The sequence below is a fragment of the Pan troglodytes genome, chromosome 16, assembly GCF_028858775.2.
Source record: "Pan troglodytes isolate AG18354 chromosome 16, NHGRI_mPanTro3-v2.0_pri, whole genome shotgun sequence".
NCBI lineage: Eukaryota > Metazoa > Chordata > Mammalia > Primates > Hominidae > Pan > Pan troglodytes.
Genome location: NC_072414.2, coordinates 92,139,008 through 92,159,099, shown reverse-complemented (window position 1 = coordinate 92,159,099; position 20,092 = coordinate 92,139,008). Strand labels below are relative to the sequence as shown.

The 20,092-nt window shown below is 45.3% G+C and overlaps 1 protein-coding gene across 4 annotated transcripts in view; it reads left to right on the top strand.

The window, feature by feature from the left end:
- ADAMTS17 (ADAM metallopeptidase with thrombospondin type 1 motif 17) overlaps window positions 1–20,092 on the top strand; it is a 385,247-nt gene that overhangs the window by 57,550 nt on the left and 307,605 nt on the right. For all 4 annotated transcript variants that reach the window (XM_024349376.3, XM_054667215.2, XM_024349375.3 and 1 more), the window contains exon 4: window positions 2,539–2,711. In XM_024349376.3, coding sequence (XP_024205144.2) covers window positions 2,539–2,711 — 173 coding nt within the window. The remainder of the gene's footprint in view (window positions 1–2,538; window positions 2,712–20,092) is intronic.

Below are 20,092 nucleotides of genomic sequence, written 5' to 3'. Positions count from 1 at the left end.
AGTAGAGACGGGGTTTCACCAGGTTGGCTAGGGTGGTCTCAAACTCCTGACCGCAAGTGATCTGCCCTCCTCGGCCTCCCAAAGTGCTGGGATTACAGGCGTGAGCCACTGCGCCCAGTGCAGTGCAGGATTTTGAAATGTTAAGTGTCCAGGAACAACCTGTCCCTCTGGTCTGGGAGTGACGGGCTCCTTTTCTTAGAGAGCTCTCAGCTCTTACATGTTGATGCTAGCTGGCTCCTCATGTGTCCTGTGGGCCCTGCTAGGAATGCAGCTCTTTCTGTACTAGAACTTAAAAATATACGACAAGGTGTGAAGTACCGAATAACCAACGTGGGGAGCATCTGCAGATGGTGACTCAAAGAAATGGGTTATCAACACTGACTTTGAGAAGGGCCGCGGCTGCCATTTGGCTCATACCTGATCGCCTGGGAGAATGAGGGTGTGCTGGTTACAACAGAGCTCCTGCTTGGGTGGCCCATCAGCTTTGCACCTTTAAAATGGAAACAAGGAAGGAATCTTCATAGATTCCAGGCTGGTCAGGTCAGAGATAACCTGGCTGGTGAGTGTGGGGGTAGGTCACTAGATTTTCCACCAGCGGCCTCTTTCCTTCTGCCAATGTGCAAAGGCAGAGCCACCTAGGACCTTGATTTTGTGTTAGAATGGATGCTTTCTTCCCTTAGTCCATCACTGAGGCCCGGAAGGCTTCAGGGGAGATGAGCCTGGCTCTGAGGGAGGAGACCCATCCTGCAGGGCTGAGAAGACTTCATTTTGCAGTTTTGTGATAAATCAGATGGCATACTTTTCTCCCTCGAGGGCTCCCGTTTTACCGTTTAGAGTTTAAAAGTGATGCCTGTGTTTTTCTCAAACTCAATGATATTTCTTTAAAATACAGTAATACCTGCATATTATATAAATCTGGAAAATACAGAGGAAAATAGGAAAACGAAGATCACATACCACTATTCATATTTTGGTTCTTCCTAGGTGTTTTAGTATTTATTTTCCTTTGGGGCCTGAAGATACTTGTATGTAAGATTTTTGCAAAATCATGATCTAACTATATATGCAGATTTATATCGGCTTCTCTAGATCTCTAAGTCATCTTCGTGGTATGATTTTAATGGCTGTATACCTTTTTACTGTTGTTGGCTTTATCTATAGTTGTATATTTCCATTTTTTTTGCCACTTTTTTGTGATTGTAATTGTGTTGTATAGCCATTTTTGTTTGTAAATTACGACCCATATCTCACATTATTTCATAATACAGTGGTTACCTCTTATCTGTGGTTTCACTTTCCGTAGTTTCATTTATTCACGGTCAACCAGGGATCAAAAATAGGTGAGTACAGTACAATGAGCGATTTTGAGAGAGAGACCTCATTCACATAACTTTTAGTACAGTATATTGTTAGGATTCCATTCGTTAATGTAAATCTCTTACTATGCCTAATTTATAAATGACACGTTATCGTAGGTATGTATGCATACGACGTAACATAGTCTAGTAGATGTAGGGCTCGGTACTGTCTGTGGTTTCAGGGATCCACTGGGAGTCTTGGAACATAGCCCCTGCAGATAAAGAGGGCCTGCTGTATCCAGTTTTGGTCCTGGAATGATTGGGTCACTTTATGAAACCGGTTGGTGCATATGTAGACTGTGTGTAGCAGAGATGTGTCCATATAGGCTAGTGCTAACATGGAAATAACTATCAAATGAGAGAGACTTCCTGTTTATATTCGGATTCTGAAAATGCATGCTGTTCATATCAACCTGTTGTGTTGGTCAGAGGTGTTTCCATGTACAAAGACTATGGCAGATTTGGACCTGTAGGTGTGGGCTCTTTTGTAACAGTAGCTGTTTATCAAAGTAAGATTTTACAGGGATATAGGTTATCTAGAGAATCAGTGGAGAATTACTCACACATCTACTACTAATCCTTCCCTATTGTGAGGAAAGGGAAGATTTTCATTTTAGCCTGGATGTGGGTCGTATGATTTTCCTTCTGATTATGTATTTTTTTAAAAAACATAGTGTTTTTATGTCTACCAACATTTATGGCTCCTGATTCCTGAGTCCAAGAAGAGTTACTGGGATGCCAGCCCCCAGGGGAGTGTCCTGTCCCCTCCGCCCAGCTTCCTTGGTCCAGTTATCCACCTTGGGTGTGGCCTTTCAGACCCCTGCCCGCTGGGCCCCGGCCTCCTTTTCTGTGCGTACTTGGCAGCTCTCCACGCTTCTCTGAAGGGGTGGGTTTGCTCCTCTGTTCCCCTCAGCCTCATTGGCCTTCCCAGCTGTGGTGGGAGTTGGGTGTGGGCCCCTCATCTGGCCTCATAGCTGTTACCCTTCTTTTGGGCCAGCACCCCCCTACGTGAGTGAACTCGGGGCACCCACATGACGGTGGAGATTGCTGGGTGCTGGGCCCCTCTAGGCCTGTCAAGACTGACCACTCTCTCGGGCAGGCTTGACAGAAGGCCTGTTCACTGCATGGTTTTGGAAGTCGGTAAGCCAAGGACCGCACAAATGTTTCCATCATTTTCTAGAAAAGAAGAAGCCGACGCGGGGCAGGCCTTCGCGGGACTGGCGGGAGCGGAGGAACGCTATCCGGCTCACCAGCGAGCACACGGTGGAGACCCTGGTGGTGGCCGACGCCGACATGGTGCAGTACCACGGGGCCGAGGCCGCCCAGAGGTTCATCCTGACCGTCATGAACATGGTGAGTCCGGAGCCGGGGTCCTGATGTGGGGGGCTCTGTTTTCTCCTTGATGACAGATCTGGAAGCAGGTGCTGTGTCCTCATGTCCTCAAGTGAGGAAGACGCTGGGTTGGGGATACGGGAACATAGCCTGGTAATTCTGGGCATTGAGGAGGGCAAGTAACTGGGGGACATCCCGATGGAAGAGCACCTGCCCTCGGCTCCACACTGGCGTAGTGTTGAAGTGCCCAGATCTGCTCAGTGACGGGGCCAGTTGTTACCAGAAGGCTTCCTTCCCAAAAGTATAAGACCCACTCCAAGTGGCAAAGTCCTGTGAATCCCAGACCCTGCTCCAAGGAGTCCATAGTCTAGCGGGGGGAACAAATTCCAACCTCTATGGGAAAAAGAGCTTACTGTGTGACGAGAAGTGGGGAGAGAGGTTGCCTAGTTGAGAGAACCAAGGAAGGAGTCAGGATGCCCACGTCTGTCTATGTCCGATTTGTCACATGGGGATGGACGGGTGGTGAGGCTGACTCCTCAAATGTTAGACACTGAAGGACCTTCAAGGACATCCTAGCTTTACCCATCCATTCATTTTCCCAGGTGTTTTTAAGGACCAAGTCATTTGACATGGCGGGAACGGGGAGCCATAAGGGTGTGGAAGTTGTGGACAGGGCCTGGTGAGGGAGGGAGGGCCAGGCATCTTGAGGAGCAGGGGCTCCACCCTGAGAAGTGGGACCACTGAAGGGGAGGGGAGCAATGTGCCGAGGTTGATGTTAGGAAGAACAGCCCAGCAGCTGCATGCAGGATGGATTGGAATGGGAAGCAGTGTTGTGGAGCATTGGGGCTGGAGCGAGTGTGGGAGAGGTTGGAGTGGGAATGGAGGAGGGCCTGGGGTAAGAGGAAGGAGCTGCAGGAATTGGTGACTGGCAGGATGTGGGGGTTGGAGAGGCAGGAAGAGGAGGCAAGAGAAATCCAGGCTACTACACCCAGGCTTCAAGCTGGGCCTCTGGGTGGGTGGTGGAGCCATTGTCTGAGAAAAGGAGGAGCAATGAATATGGGGCCACAGCAAAGAGTTTCCATTCTGGACAAGCTGAATTCAAGGTGGGAAATCAGGACAGATGTCTTGGTGGGAAAGAGGGACCTGGGCTTTTCAGCCTACAGCAGCAGCTGAAGTAGGGGAGTGAGCAGCACTGCCTGGCTGAAATGTATCAGTGAGTAGAGAAGCTGTCCAAAGACAGCCCATGGAGCACCAGCCCTGGGGGGGATGGGGCAACGACCTGGGAAGAGGTTGTCCTGAAGAAGGGGTGACAGGTGCAGGAGGAGCCTGGTTAACAATGCCAGATGGAATGGCATTAGGGAGTGTTGTCTGTAGATGCTTGATGAGGACAAACTGAAAAATGAATGGGAAATGAGAAGCAGAAACAGCTACAACTCAGCTGTAGAAACAGCCAAGTTGCTGATCTTGGCTAAAGGAGAGGAGAGAGAAGCCTAGTCAGGTGGAATCTGGGTCAAGGGGAACTTTGTAGAGGGAAAGGGGTGCGAAGGTTCCGAGTGTGAGGTTTAGCCTCAGGCCTGGGCCAGACTCCTGCCCAGCCATAACAGAAGAACCTCTCTCAGCCTGCTTCTTATCAGCAGGTCAGGAATCTAGCTCTGGCCACAGTGAGTGCACGGTGCCTGGCCACAAATGGTCAGGCCGCTTATGGAAGGGAGTGACGCGAGAGGACAGGGCAAGGTTAAACGAAATGGGTGCAGTGGGGAATGACCCAGGGCCTGAGTTTTCAGTGGGGACACAGCAGCCGTGGGTTGTGGGGTAGGGAGATGACATGCCTATTCCCGGAATCTGCAGGGCCTTTGGGCCAGCTGCAGCCAAGGTCTTGAGGTCTAGCCTTTGTTTGCTTGGTGTGATGAGCGCTGGAGCTCAGGGGTAAGTGCTGGGGAGGAAGTTGGCTCTGACATGAAGCCCAAGGGAGGGGCTCAGAGTGCTGGTAGGATAGCAGAGGGTGGTGGTCCTCATGGCTGGACAGGGTCTGCAGGTGGCTCTTTGCCCATGTGTGGATGTGATGTTGCTGGCAGCTCCGGTGTTCTAGAGGTGGATTGGGCGGGGCTGTGGCTGGGCAAGGACACAAAGCTGGATGAACCCCCAGTGCACCATTCCCGCTGGGATCTCGGCTCTGGTAGTTGTGTAGCTGGGGCTGTGGTGGCTGGGAGGCCTGGTGGCATGTGGTGGCCTGGACAAAGGATACCAGGACTGATTCTCCCCTTGTGGAGATGGGATCCCACAGCTTGTTTCCCAGAGGCTGAAGGAGGCCCGAGAGCAGGGAGGCTCAGGGACATTGCCAGGGTCACATAGGAAGTCACTGGCAGAGCTATGACCACCATGTCAAGCCTTTCTTTCCCCTAACCAGCCACAGGGAAATCAATGTTGAGGACCCCAATCCTGGGCCCACTGGGTGTGGGGAACCCCACGGCAATCCTGCTTGTTAGGAGGACAAATCTCTGGTACTTTGTCTTCCATTTCGTTGAAGACTTTCCAGGACTGGCTTTCGGGACATGCCTCTATCTGCAGGAAACTCCCTCTATCTCCGCCACGCCCCTCACCCCTATTGTGCTCTGAAGGGAGGCTGCTTTGGCAGCACTCAGAGTAGAGGCCTCATGTCGAGCCGCTGGACCCACACGTTCCCTCATATGCCAGGCTCTTCTGCAAGGCACACTTGCCAAGGAGGCCCCTGGGACCTGGGCCAGGGATCTGCTTTCCGACGTGGCCTCAGTGGGCATGTGAGGGTGCCATGCTGTTCCCACCCCTCCTTCAAAGTCATCAACTCTGGAAGTTCCATTAACTTAAAAATTTTTTTTTTGCAAGTTTCTTTTTCTGTTTTTTATTGTGGTAGAATGCATATGCAATACGAAATTCACTGTCTGAACCATTTTTATGTGGACCAGCTCGGTGGCCTAAAGCACATTCACCTTGTTAATGCAACCACCACCACCATCCACCTCCGGAACTTTTTCACTGTCCGCAAAATGGAAACTTCCTGCCCGTTAAACACTATCTTCCCCTTTTCCGTCTCCCCCAGCCCCTGCCAACCTCCATTCTACTTTCTATCTGTGTGAATCTGATGACTCTAGATACCTCATATAAGTGGAATCATGCAGTATTTATTCTCTTGTGGACAAATGGCTTATTTCAGTCACCATAATGTCCACAGAGTTCACCCATGTTGTGGCATGTGTCAGGATGGCTTTCCTTTTTAAGGATGAGTAGTATCCCATTGCACGTACGTGCACCACCTTTTTCTTTTCCATTCGTCCGTCAGCGTATGCCTGGGTTGTTTCTACCTTTTGCTACTGTGGATAATGTTGCTGTGAACGTGGGGGTGCAAATCTCTGTTCAAGTCCCTGCTTTCAATTCTCTGGGGCATACACCTGGAAATGGAGTTGCTTAACTTTTGATGGTGCTCAGCTCTGAGAAATAGTTCAGTGTTAACTTTTGATGATGCTCCTTTCTGAGAAATAGTTCTGTGTTCCTCGTGTGCACAAACCCAGGTCTCCCCTGTGGCCGGTTAATGACGGGCTGCGTTGCTGCCGTCTGCCCGGAGCACGCCTGAGAGGAGGGCTGCAGGGTTTGGCTCTGCACCAGATGTTTTCATCTGCAGATTATTTTCTCTCTCTCTCTCTTTTTAATTATCCAGGGCACAAGTGCAAGGAATAAACATTCATTACAACAGCTAAGGTAGTCATAAGGCAGAGCTTCGAGTTTGATATTTGCTTTCATAATTTATCATCCAGGCAGGGGTGGCTGTTTGATCCCAGGCAGGGAGTGGGAAGGGAATGGGGTTGGTACATGGAGACAGACACTCCCACCCTGCACCCCTCTTGGGCCGTGAAGACTGAAGGGCTCTGTTTTTTGCCTTTGATTAAACACCCTTCACCCCTCTTCAGCTGCTTGTACTAAGACGCTGGTGGCTCAAGAGCCGGGGGCTGAGGGCAGACCCGGGGCTAACACCTGAAGTTTGGATTGAGATGTTTCCTGAGGAGGCCTGCCTAATAAGGGTGATCCCACTGTGAGAAGGGCTGGGTGCGATGACTCTGAGCCCTTCTGTCGTCTATACTTGGGGTTTCCGGGGCCTTTTGATCCAAGCCAGAAGGCGAATGGAAGCAGAGTCGTCAGCCCCCTTGCACAGGGGGGCTCACACCGCAGCAGCCCTTTCTTGCCGCTCTAGCCCTGGACCACCATTAAGTAAATTGAAAAACAAGTTCCGTTCAGAGATGACACCTTGTTTAAACAAGACCGCCTCCATCAGCACCCCCCTTTCTCAATCCCTCAAATCCTAGTTTGGGAAATCCAAAGAGTTCTTTGCTGCCTGCGGCTGTTTTAGAAAAGGGCTTTCTGTTAGCAAGTGAGATAACCTTTAATCCGGGAGGAAGGGAAAGGATTGTGGCTGGGCTGTCATTAGACAAGCCCCCTGGAACATAGAGCAGAACGTGATGCCAGCGAGCCCATCTGTTTCCCTCCAGAGCATGTTTTCTGTGGGGCTGTGGGATGGGAGTGGCTCTGTCTCCTTAACCCCTCCAGATTTGGAAGGAAACCTACTAGAGTTGGTTGCCACCTTCATTCCAACACATTTCTCTCCGAGTTGTGGGAAATAGCATGATTCGTGCTGATGGCCAGGCACCCACTCCCTCCCACCCTCCCACCAGGCACCCACTCCCTCCCACCAGGCACCCACTCCCTCCCACCCTCCCACCAGGCACCCACTCCCTCCCACCAGGCACCCACTCCCTCCCTCCTACCCTCCCACCAGGCACCCACTCCCTCCCACCCTCCCACCAGGCACCCGCTCCCTCCCACCCTCCCACCAAGCACCCACTCCCTCCCTCCTACCCTCCCACCAGGCACCCACTCCCTCCCACCCTCCCACCAGGCACCCACTCCCTCCCACCCTCCCACCAGGCACCCACTCCCTCCCTTCCACCCTCCCACCAGGCACCCACTCCCTCCCACCCTCCCACTTAGGTCTCTGTGGTCAGAGGCCTGGCCTGCCCATGTGTGCTGACCTGCCTGCCAAGGCATAACCCAGACAGTCCCCTGTCCCCAAGGCAGACTGGGGGCTAACAGTGCCTCAGAGAGCTGATAACGTGGCCAAAGCTGGGAGAATTTAGCATCAAGCGTTTGCTCCGGGTTTCATAGCATCTCATGGTTTTAATGTATTAGATTAGCGTCAGCCACTGGCCCCAGGGGAAGATGTGACTGCTTATGATGCACTAGCTGTCCCAGATGGCAAAGTGCTTCCACCTTACTGCCTTCTCATACCTGGTGGATTTCGTCATTCCCATTTTGCAGAGAAGGAAATAGAGGCTTGGGGACGTGACACAGCCAGGGTGCAGAGCCTGTGAGTACACAGTAGGGCAAGGACTCCAGTCCCGGACTGAGGGACCCCATGTCACCTTGTTGAAGGTGACAGGCATGTCTGGAACCCATCCTTTCTTTCTGTCTGCACCCTGGACTGACTGCCATTATTTCTGGCCTTGACAGCTGCTGGAGCTTCCTTGCCAGGCTTCTCACTTCCATTTTCTTCCCCCTTGAATCCTTGCTACAGAATAACCAGCAAGATCCTCTTCCAACAGAATTGGAACTTTGTCACTAGGCAGCATTGAGCCCCTCTGTGGCTTCCCCTTGCATTGGATGGGGAAGGCCCCCCACCCCCTGCCTTTCATGTGGCCCTCCAGCCTGTGTGGCCAGGACCCATCTGCTTTTCCGTTCTTTTTGCCATCAACACTGACTTTAACTAGGCAGCCCGAACTTGACTTACTGTCTTTGTCAGGAATGCTCTGCTTACGTGCCTTGTGGAACGAGTTCCTGTGCCTTTTAGGACTCTGTGCAAATGTCCCCTCAGAGGGTCCCTCTTTGCTGATCCCTCTGATGAGGCCCACCCTGTTTTCCTCAACATAAAAGCCTGCTCTTTCCTGGGTAGTCTTCATCTGAATTTACAATTCCATATTTATTTGCTTTCAAAAAACCATTCTGCTGAGGTTTTTAATGCCATTGAAGTTAAGCTGGTGTAAAGTCAGATTAGAGTGTTATAACTTTAATCCTAATTAAATATAATCCCCACAGTAACCCCAAAGAAAATAACTAGAGAATACACACAAAAACAAATGAAAAGGGAATTAAAAGTTTCACTACCAAAAAAATATATATGTATATATATAAAAGAAAATCAAATCAGCTAAACACAAAAGAAGTCAGTAATGCAGGAAATGAGGAACCAAAGCTATTACAAGCCATATAGGAAACAAAGAACAAAATGGAAAAGTAAGTCCCTTCTTATCAGTAATTACTTGAAGTGTAAATTAATTAAACTTCAATCAGACAGAAATTGATGGCAGAATGAATTTGTTTTTTAAATCATAGATCCAACTATATGCGGTCTATAAGAGACTTAGTGTAGATCAGACACAGAGGTTGAAAGTGAAAGGATAGAAAAAGAAATTCCATGCTAATTGTAACCAAAAGAGAGCAGGAATACCTATACTAACATCAGACAACAGACACTTTAAATCAAAAAGCTTACAAGAGGCAAAGGGGTTGTTATATATTAATAAAAGTTCCAATATGTAAGAAGATATAACAGTTATAAATATTTACACATCTGATAACAGATCATCAAAATATATGAAATAAAATTGATAGAACTGAGAGAAATACACAGTTGTACAATAATAGTTGGAGATTTCAATCCCCACTCTCATTAGTAGATAGAACAACCAGACAGAAGAAAAGGAAATAGAAGACTTAACACAATAAGTCAACTGGATCTAGCAGGCATACACAGAACACTCTACCCAACAACAATGGAAGACTTTTTTTTCCTCAAGGGAACACAGGACATTCTGCAGGATAGACCATGTGTTAGGTCACAAATTAAGTCTCAACAGATTGAAAAGATTGATATTATACAAAGTACCATCACTGACAACAATGGGGTGAAGTTAGAAATCAGTAACAGAAGGAGAACTGGAAAATTCACAAATTTGTAGAAATTAAACCACATGCTATTAAATAACCAAAGAGTCAAAGAAGAAATCACAAGTGACATTAGAAAATACTTAGAGATAAATGAAAACAAAAACACATGTCAAAACTTATGGGACAAGGACAAAGCACTGCTTAGGGGGAAATGTATAGCATGTATAGCGGTAAACACTTAAAAGGAAAAATCTCAAACAATCTGACTTTACAACTTAAGGAACTAGAAGAACAACAAGCTATTTTATTCCTTCTGCTAGTTTTGAGTTTAGCTTTGGATTGCTATGGATTAAAGCAGAGAGAAAAGGACAGAAAAACAATAGAGCCAATGAAACCAAGAGTTAGTTCTTTGGAAAGATTAAGAAAAGTGACAAACCTTAGCTAGATTGACTGATAAAAAAGCCTCAAATTACTAATAACAGAAATGAAAACAGGGACACTACGACCCATTCTACAGAAATAAAAAGGATTATAAGAGAGTACTATGGACCATTGCATGTTAACAAATGGATAACCTAGATGAAGTGGACAAATTCCTAGACACACAAAATCTACCAACACTTAATCACAAAGAAATAGAAAATTTGAAGAGTCATAATTAGTAAGGTAATTGAATCAGTAATCAAAAACCTCCTAATAAAGAATAGCCCTGGACATTATGACTTCATTGGTAAACTATACCAAACATTTAAAGGAGAGCTAACACTAGTCCTCCTCAAATTCTTCCAAAAAAGCTGAAGAGGAGAAAACACTTCCTAACTCATTGTGTGAGACTGGCATTCCCTGATAACAAAGCCAAAGAAAAGAAACAAAACTACAGTCCCTTATAAATAAGAAAACAATAGTTCAAATATTCATTGATGTAAAAGTCCTCAATAAAATGCTAGGAAACCAAATTCAATAGCATATTAAAATGATTATACATCATGATCAAGTGGGCTTTATTCCTGGAATGCAAGGATGGCTCAACATAGGCAAATCAATTAAAAAAAGTGATATACTCGATTAACAAAATGAAAAGAAAAAATGATCATCCCAATTTATACAGGAAAAGAATTTGATAAAATTCAGCAGCCTTTCATGATAAAAGCACTCAATAGACTAGGAATAGAAGGAAACTACCTCAACATTATAAAGGTCATATATGAAAAACTCACAGCTAATATTACACTCAGTGGTGAAAGACTGAAAGCTTTTTCTTTAAAATCTGGAACAAGGCAAGAGTGCCTGCTTTTGCTACTTCTGTTCAACATAACACTGGAAGTTCTAGCTAGAGCAGTTAGGCAAGAAAAAGAAATTGAAGGCCTGCAAATAAGAAAAGAAGTAGTAAAATGATCTCTGTTCACAGATGACATATTTATTACATGTAGAAAACCCTAAATCTTAAACACACAGAGAGAGAGACAGAGAGAATGCTAATAAATTCTTTGCAAAGTAGCCACGTACTAAACCAACCACAAAAATCAGTTGCATTTCTATATGCTAACAATAATCTGAAAAGAAAATTAAGAAAACAGTTCTGTCTTCAGCAGCATCAAAAAGAATAAAATACTTAGGAATTAACCAAATAAGGGATAGAGTTTTACATGGAAAGCTGTAAAACATCAATGAAGGAAATGAAAGAAGACATAAATGGAAAGCCATCATGTTCATGGAGTGGAAGACTTATTGTTAAGATATCAATGTTATCCAAAGCAGTTTACAGATTCAATGCAATTTCTATCAAAATCCCAATGACTTTTTTGCAGAGATAGAGAAATCCATTCTAAAATTAATATGAAATCTCAAAGGACATTGAATAACCAAAACCATCTTGAACAAAAGAACACAATAAGACTCACACTTCCTCATTTCAAAATTTACTCAAAAGCTGTAATAATCAAAACACTTTACTGACATAAAGACAAACCCAAAGATCAGTAAAATGAAGTAGAGCTCAGCAATTAACACTTATATATATGGTCAAATAATTTTTGATAAGGATGCCGAGACCTTCAATAGAGAAGTGACAGTCTTTTCAAGAACTGGTGCTGGGAAAGCTGGGTATCTGTATGCAAAAGAACAAAGTTGGATCCTTATCTAACATACAAAAATTAACTCAAAATGGATCAAAGTCCTAAACAGAAGAGGTAAAACTCTTAGAAGAAAAAACGGGGGAAAAGTTTTGTGAGATTTGATTTGGCAGTGATTTCTTGGATACAACACCAAAAGCACAGGCAGCAAAAGGAAAAATAGACAAACTGGAATTCATCAAAATTAAAAACTCTTGTGCTTCAAAGGATACTATCAACAAAGTAAAATGGCAACCCACGGAATAGGAGGAAATATTTGCAAATCAAATATTTTATAATATCCAGAATATATAGAAAGCTTCTAAAACCCAGGAAGGAGAAAAAAAGCAATTCAATTTAAAAAATGGGAAAGGACTTAGGTAGACATTTTTACAAAGAAGACGTACAAATAGCCAATAAGTACATGGAAAGATACTTGGCATCAATCATCAGGGAAATGGAAATTAAAACTATAATAAAGTACCACTTCACATCCATTCCCATGGCTATTATAAAACAAAAAAATAAAACACCGAAACAAAACAGAAGTGTTGACAATGATGCGGAAAAATGGGAAATTTTGTACATTATTAGTGGGAATATATAGAAAATGGTATGATTCCTCAATGAAACAGAATTACCATATGATCTAGCAATTTCACTTTTGAGTAAACACCCAAAAATGTTTATCCCAAAGCAGGGACAAGAACAGATATTTATACACCAATGTTCATAGCAGGATTATTCACCATAACTAAATGGTGGAAGCAACCCAAAGTGTCCACAGATGGATGAGTAGGTAAATAAATATAGCGTATAGGTGTAATGGAATATTATTCAGCTTTAAAAAGGAAAACAATTCTGACACATGCTATAACATAGATGAGCCGTGAAGACATTATGCTACGTGAAATAAGCCAGTCACCAAAGAACAAATACTGTGATTTCACTTATGTAGGGTAGTGAATTCACAGAGACGGAAAGTAGAATAGTGCTGGCCAGATGGCTGAGAAGGAGGAGGGAATGGAGAGTTGTCTAATGGGTACAGAGTTTCAGCTTTACAAGATGAAGAAAGTTTTGGGGATAGGTAGTAGTGATAGTGTATAACAGTGTGAATATATTTAATGCCACTTAATTGTAAGCTTAAAAATGTTGAAAATGGTAAAATTTTATGTTATGCATATTTTACCACAATTTTTAAAAACATCCTACATATCACCTGCCTTTGCAGTATCCATAAGCTCATCAAGGTAGGACTATGTCTACACCATCAACATTTTGTCAGTGCCTGGTACGCATGCAGGAGATGATCCAGAAATATTTGTGTAGTCAGTGAATGCATAAATGAATGACTGATGCCATATACCAGCATCCTTTGCGAAGGATTCAGTGCTGAAGTCACAGAAACAAACACTGGCTTTACTTTTTTAATTCCTTGGCAAATTTGCTTCTGGAGAGCCTTTTGTATTCTAAGCACATCCCACGGATATGGTGTATTAAACTCTGTTTGAAAGTGTTTATGCATAAATATAATAATACACTAACACTTCCTACACAGCCCCTGAGGTAGGCTGCTGAACTACGGGCCATCTCCTCTAGGTCTTGTCTTTTACCGAGGGTGGTACAAGATGGAGAAGATAAAACAAGCATGGTTAAAAAGAAAAACTGCACCAAGAAAGAATGCCTGGTGGCTACAAATGGCTTCTCATCCACACCCTATTGAAGAAATGGCTCCAGAGTCACAGAAGAAATGGCTCCAGAGTCACAGAAGAAATGGCTGCAGTCAGAGCAGATCCACCTTGGCCGTTTTTAAGAGCTTATGAAGCCTGGAAGAGGTCCCAGAGAAAACTGGCGTCGTGCAAAGTGGTCTCATTTTTGAACAAGGAAGAAAGGAGTCTTGTAAACCCTAGAGCAATGCATTTGGCCCTTCTTGTATTGGTTGGGGATTTTGATTACAAGCAACAGGGGCTGGATCTGGGCTGGCTGAAGTAGAAAAGGAATCCCAGTTTTGGAGGTATAGAGGGAGGCATCCAGAATCAAAATGAAGACCGAGTCTCCAAGCTCAGAGTTTGGGGAAAGTTTGGAGGGAACTTGAGAGGCCAGGAAGCAGGAGAGATGAAGGCTAAGGTCAGGTGAGGAGTGAGGGCTGGTCATGCAGGCTTGACCTCTCAGGCTGGATTCCTGCTGCCGCTTCTCTGTCCCGAGAACATCTCCTGACTGTCTACTGTCCCTCCTCCAGGAATCAGAGCCCCGAAGGGAATCCAGGGAACAGGACTGCTCTGGGGCTGCGAGGGCGGGCAGAGTGAGTCTCCATCCACTGAGGTTTCAATGGTGGGAAGACGGTCCTTGCCATTCTCTAGAGCTCACCTCCTGGGAGCAGTTTTCCTCAATCAATACAGCAATAGATGCTGTTTGGCCCCGAAAAAAGTAAAAATTAAAAATCAGTCAATCAATCAAAATCCCAGCAATGTGTCTAGTTACCACATGAGGCTAGAGTATAAAAGAAACTTACTCATATGACATATGACCCAACACCTCTACTCCTGGGTACATAAAGAAATGAACTGATAGTTTCTTTTGCTGTACAGAAGCTCTTTAGTTTAATAGATCTCACTTGTCAATTTTTGTTTTTTGTTACAATAGCTTTTAGGACTTAGTCATGAATCCTTTACCAAGGCTGCTGTCCAGAAAGGTATTTCCGATGTTTTCTTTTAAGGTTTTTATAGTTTGAGGACTCGCATTTAATCTTTAATCCATCTTGAGTTCATTTTTATATATGGTGAAAAATAGGGGTCCCGTTTCATTCTTCTGCATATAGCTAGCTATCCCAGCACCATTTATTGAGTGGGGAGTCTTTTCCCTATTGCTTATTTTTGTTAACTTTGTCAAAGATTAGATGGTTGTAGGTATGTGGCATTATTTCTGGGTTCCTGTTTCTGTTCCATTGGTCTGTGTGTCTTGTTTTTGTATAAGTCCCATGTTTTTTGGTTACTGTAACCTTCTAGTATAGTTTGAAGTCAGGTAATGTGATGCTTCTGGCTTTATTATTTTTGCTTAGGATTGCTTTGGCTGTTCTGCCCCTTTTTTGGTTCTATATGAAGTTTAGAATAGTTTTTTCTAATTCTGTGAAAATGATGTTGGTAGTTTAATAAGAATACAAGTTACAGGATGGGAGAAAATATTTGCAAACTATCTGACAAAGGTCTAACATCCAGAATCTATAAGGAATTTAAACAGTGCAAAAGCAACCCCATTAAAAAGTGTGCAAAAAACATGAACTGACACTTCTCAAAAGAAGACATACACACGGCCAACAAACATGTGAAAAGATGCTCCACATCAGGAATCATCAGAGCAATGCAAATCAATACCACAAGATACCATCTCACACCAGTGAGAATGGTCATTATTAAAAAGTCAGAAAAATAACATGCTGGCAAGGTGCAGAGAAAAATGCTCATACACTGTTGGTGGAAAGGTAAATTAGTTCAGTCACTGTGCAGGGCAGTTTGGAGATTTCTCAGAGAACTCAAGACAGAACTACCCTTTGACCCAGCAATCCCATTACTGAGTATACACCCAAAGGCATATAGATCATTCTGCCATAAAAACACATGCATGCATATGTTCATTACAGCACCGTTCACAATAGCAAAGACATGGAATCAACCTAGATGCCCATCAGTGGTAAACTAGATAAAAGAAAATGTGGTACATATACACCATAGAATACTACACAGCTGTAAAAAAGAACAACTCACGTCCTTTGCAGCAACATGGATACAGCTAAAGGCCATTATCCTAAGTGAATTAATGCGGGATCAGAAAACCAAATGCTGCATATTCTCACTCATAAGTGGGAGCTAAACACTGGGTACATGTGGATATAAAGATGGCAACAATAAAATAGTTACAAAAATGGATAAGATACAGTATTTGATAGCACAACGGGGTGACTATAGTCAGTAATTGTATATTTTAAAATAACTAAAACTGTAAATGGATTGTCTGTAAGACAAAGGATAAATGCTTAAGGTGATAGGTACTCCGTTTACCCTGATGTGATAATTATGCATTGTATGCCTGTATCAAAATATTTCATGTACCCCACAAATGTATACACCTACTATGAACCCACAAAAAGTAGAAATAAAATTTTTAAAAGGTGGCAGCAGACACTGGGGACTACCAGAGAAGGGAGACAGGGAGGGGGGCAAGGGCTGAGGAACTACCTCTGGGTACTATGCTGAGTACCTGGGTGATGGGGTGATTCGTATCCCAAACTTCAGCATCACGCAATAGACTCACGTAACCAACCTGCACACATACCCCTGAATCTAAAGTAAATGTTGACATTATAAATATACATTCATGTAGACCTACCACGAAAATAAAAAAAGAAATGAATTAAAAGCAGAGCCTGGAAGAGGTGTCTGTACACCCGTGTTCACAGCAGCATTCCTCACAATGGCCGAACGATGGCAAAAACAGCCAAGGTGCCCATTGGCAGATGGGCAGATAAACAAAACGTGGGGTGTCCATACAATGGAATATTATCCAGCCTTAAAAAGGAAGGAAATTCCCACACATGCCACAACATGGATGAACTTTGAGGACAGTATGCCAAGTGACACAAAAACACAAGTGCTAAATGACTCTGCTTACATGGTAACTGCAGTGTCCAAGTCATAGAAACAAAGTAGAATGGGGGTTGGGTCGGGGGCAGGGGGAGTTAGTGTTTCGTGAGTATAGAGCTTCGGTATTGGAGGATGAAAAGAGTCCTGGAGGTTAATTGTACAATAATGTGAACATAATTAACACTACAGGTAAGTACACGGTTGTGCACTAGTGGGTGAGATGGTAAATTTTATGTTCTGTTTGTTTCACCAGAAATACAAAACAATTGACTGATTCTACTCAGATGGATTTACTGGGTACTTAGTGTGTGCTAGGGGCCCTTGTGTCCTCTGCTGGGATAGAGTGGGGACCACCGGAGGTCTCATCCTCCGGAGCTCATGCAGTAGGAACGACAGACAGCATTCAACATGCAAATCAGTGAGAAGGAAAACCAGAGCGTGGTAAGTGCCCTGCAGAGAACCAGGGGACAGCAGTGACAGGTATCAGGGCCACCTCTCTGAGAGGAGTGAGGTGGCCTTAGAGGGGAAGGTGTTAAGCCAACATAAGCAACCAGCCAGTGGTGGTCAGGCTGGCATTGGAGAAGCACAGAAATAGCTGGTTGCTTGTGGGTGATGGGGAGGGTGCTGGGGGCACAGTGAGAAGCGGGCAGGCCGACCTTGCAGGCGGGGAGACCAGGGTGTGGAGAGCAGCCTCATTCCAGGCAGTGGGAAGCTGCTGCACGGGCTTAAGCAGAAGAGGGATGTGGTCCGGTTAGTGTTTTAAAATATGCTTCTGCCTGCCCTTACCTAGGGGAATGGAGTTCGGCTCCTGGCTCTGTGTCCCTGGCAAACCACTCACCTGTGCAGGTACATGTAGAGGGCGAAGCCTCCATCGGGCCAGGCGCCCAGCAGCACTCTGGCCCCGCAGTTGTGGGTTTTCCAGATGTGCTGTGCTGGTTTTGTGTGTACATCATGTGATTCTCTTTTGGTTGGGGTGGCGGTGACACGGGAGCAGGAATATTTTAAAGAACAAATTGCAGACGGAAGCAGGTGGTGCTGATACCAGAAACCGTGGGTGTGGGCAGCCAATTTGGAAAATGGGGCAGTTTAACAGAGCTTTGGTTGTTCTTAGCTTCCTTAGCGACCGTGGAGTGGAATGAAAAACCTGAGCTGTTCCAGGCAAGTTCTGTTTGGAGGGAAAATGACATCAAATTTACTCAGTTACCATATGGAAGAGACAAGCCTCTCTCTGGTGACCAGCAAGACTAGCATAGTGCTAGAGCACTGGCTGGTTCCCACTCTCCGGTGGGTGTGGAGTGGGGTGGGGAAGGAGCACTGTTCAACACAGATGACCTGCCCACACCCAGGGTCTCTGATTCAGTGGGGGCTGGGGTGGACTCCAGAATGTGCATTTCCAACAAGTGCCCAGGTCATGTTGGTGCTGCTGCTTTGGGGACCCCACTCAGACACTGTGCTACAGAGCATAGCTTTCTCCTGTTTGGGGGTCTTAATAGCAGTGTATGCAACCTGACAGTGTCACCCACAGGTCCCTGTGTGGCTCTGGGGGGAGGCCTTGGGTCACACAGGTAAGTGGTGCCCTTGTGAAGCCCAGCCTGGCGTGGTGAGCAGCTCCTCTCCTTGTACCTCCAACCACGGCTCCTTCTCTGGTCCCTGTCTGCCCCTCCCTTGCCGTGTCCCCACATTGCCTAGCCAGAGAAGCCGTAGTGTGCTGCAGGCGGCAGGTCCACCCTGCTAGGCCCCTAGGCTGCCAAGGAAATGTGACAAACGCAGCCAGGACTGAACACTTGCTGGGATGCCGCCAGAGCTGGACGCCGGAGACCGAATTTCCAGATGCTTGGCTGCGCTGTTCCCTCCCCAACCAGGTGTCTCCCTAAACATCATATAGCCGTTGCGTCCAAGCCTTCTCCTGAGCATGAGTTTCCATGGGAAAAAAAAGAAGACGAGACTTTGTTACATGTCTTTGAGGCTTGTGCCTTGTGTTTTGTGGCTGTCGTCGGATTGTCACCTGGCTCGCCTGGCTTGGCACGGGACCTCAGTTGATTCTGAACATGCGCCTTGCCCTGTGCTCTGAGCCTTGTCAGAGCCTGTGGTCGGCACCTGGCAGGTGACAAAGTGCTTGAGCTGTGTTCAGGCCTTGGTACCTGCTTTCTTGGACGTCAGTGCCCTAGTTACATGTCAAGGGGAAATTTCTTCTTACAAGGCTTGCTAGAGAACATTATTTAGAGCATGAAGCTTTATTTTTTTAATTCGTTAACTTTGTACTTTTAATTGTAGTAAAATACACTTAACATGAAATTTACCACCTTAGCCATTTTTAACTGTGTGGTTCGGTATTCTTAGGTTTGCATTCCTGTGCAATCAATCTCTACAGCTTTTTTATCTTGCAAAACGGAAACTCTGTACCCATTAAACACCTTCCCATTTTTGCCTCCCCCGAGCCCCTGGGACATGAAACTTTCCCATCCCCCTTCCATCTCTCACCTTTTTAGTGGCATTTGTTCCAAGGGAGGCGACTGAGCTTTGGGCTAATGGTGTATGGAGTGCATGTGGCTCTGGACTGTCATCAGCCCGCCAAGGAGAAAATGGGTGATTTTGACAAGGGAGCTTGTTCCTACAGTTTTGTTCTTCCTGAAACTTGCACTGTTCCTTGCGGTCTTTCCTTTTGTGGCATATCAGAATATGACTGAGGACTGCTTTCTCGTGTTACTTCTTTAAATCTGTAGTATTCCTTAATGTTTCTGGTTTTGACTGGGGTTGGCGTGACAGGCAGTGTTTAGATTGTGCCGTGCAATCTCAGTGAACACTGTGCAACTTGAATTTTCTCCCTCATAACTTCAAGTTTTCATTCTTTATAATTTTCATGTTTTGAACTGAAATTTACCAGTTTAGATCCAATTCTGATGCTGAATATTTTAAGGAAAATTTGAATTACAGCCATTGGATGGTTCTCGAACTATCAAAACAGGAACGAGTTAGGTGCCTCCCCCCTCCTCCCCCAGGCTTGGGGATAGGACATGAATACGTGACTTCAGAACTGGCTTGTGGAGGGTCCAGTATTAAGAAAACAACAGCTAGTTGTTCTTGAGGAAAGGAGATTTTGGAAATTGCAGAAGTGAGAACAGAACAACTGAATGTGTTCTATTTTTCCTTGTGTGAAAGAATATTACGTCACACAAAGATAGGTTTTTTTTAACTGTAATAATGGTTTTCAAAGAGTAAAATTCGAGCAGTGACACGGCTGATTCCTTTGTCACGGAGATGCTCAAACACTGCGTGCCTGGCTTCTAGCGCTTGTGGGCTGGGTGCAGCCGTGTTGAGCGGCTCCACTCGGCCTGAGTTGACCCTGGTGATGCTGTCTACCGTGCTTATCGCTTGCTGCTGCTGCTGATGTATTGATAACGTGAACACAGCACCTGCTGGAGAAAGTTTTAATGTTCCTGCTGGAAAATTCTCCCTCCTGGGTTATGTCTATAGGTAAAAACCAAGTAGAATATTTAAAAGATTCTCATTCTTGTTCCCTCCAACCTTCCATCTGCCACTACCTTTACTATGCTCTCCGCTTACCTCTCGCAATCCTGCTTTCTCAGCGTTACGGCAAAGGAACTCGGCAGAGTCATAATGACCTGGGGCTCGTCAGCTGCAGGGGGCTTTTTCCATCCATGTCAACTTTGACTCCTTCGCCTTA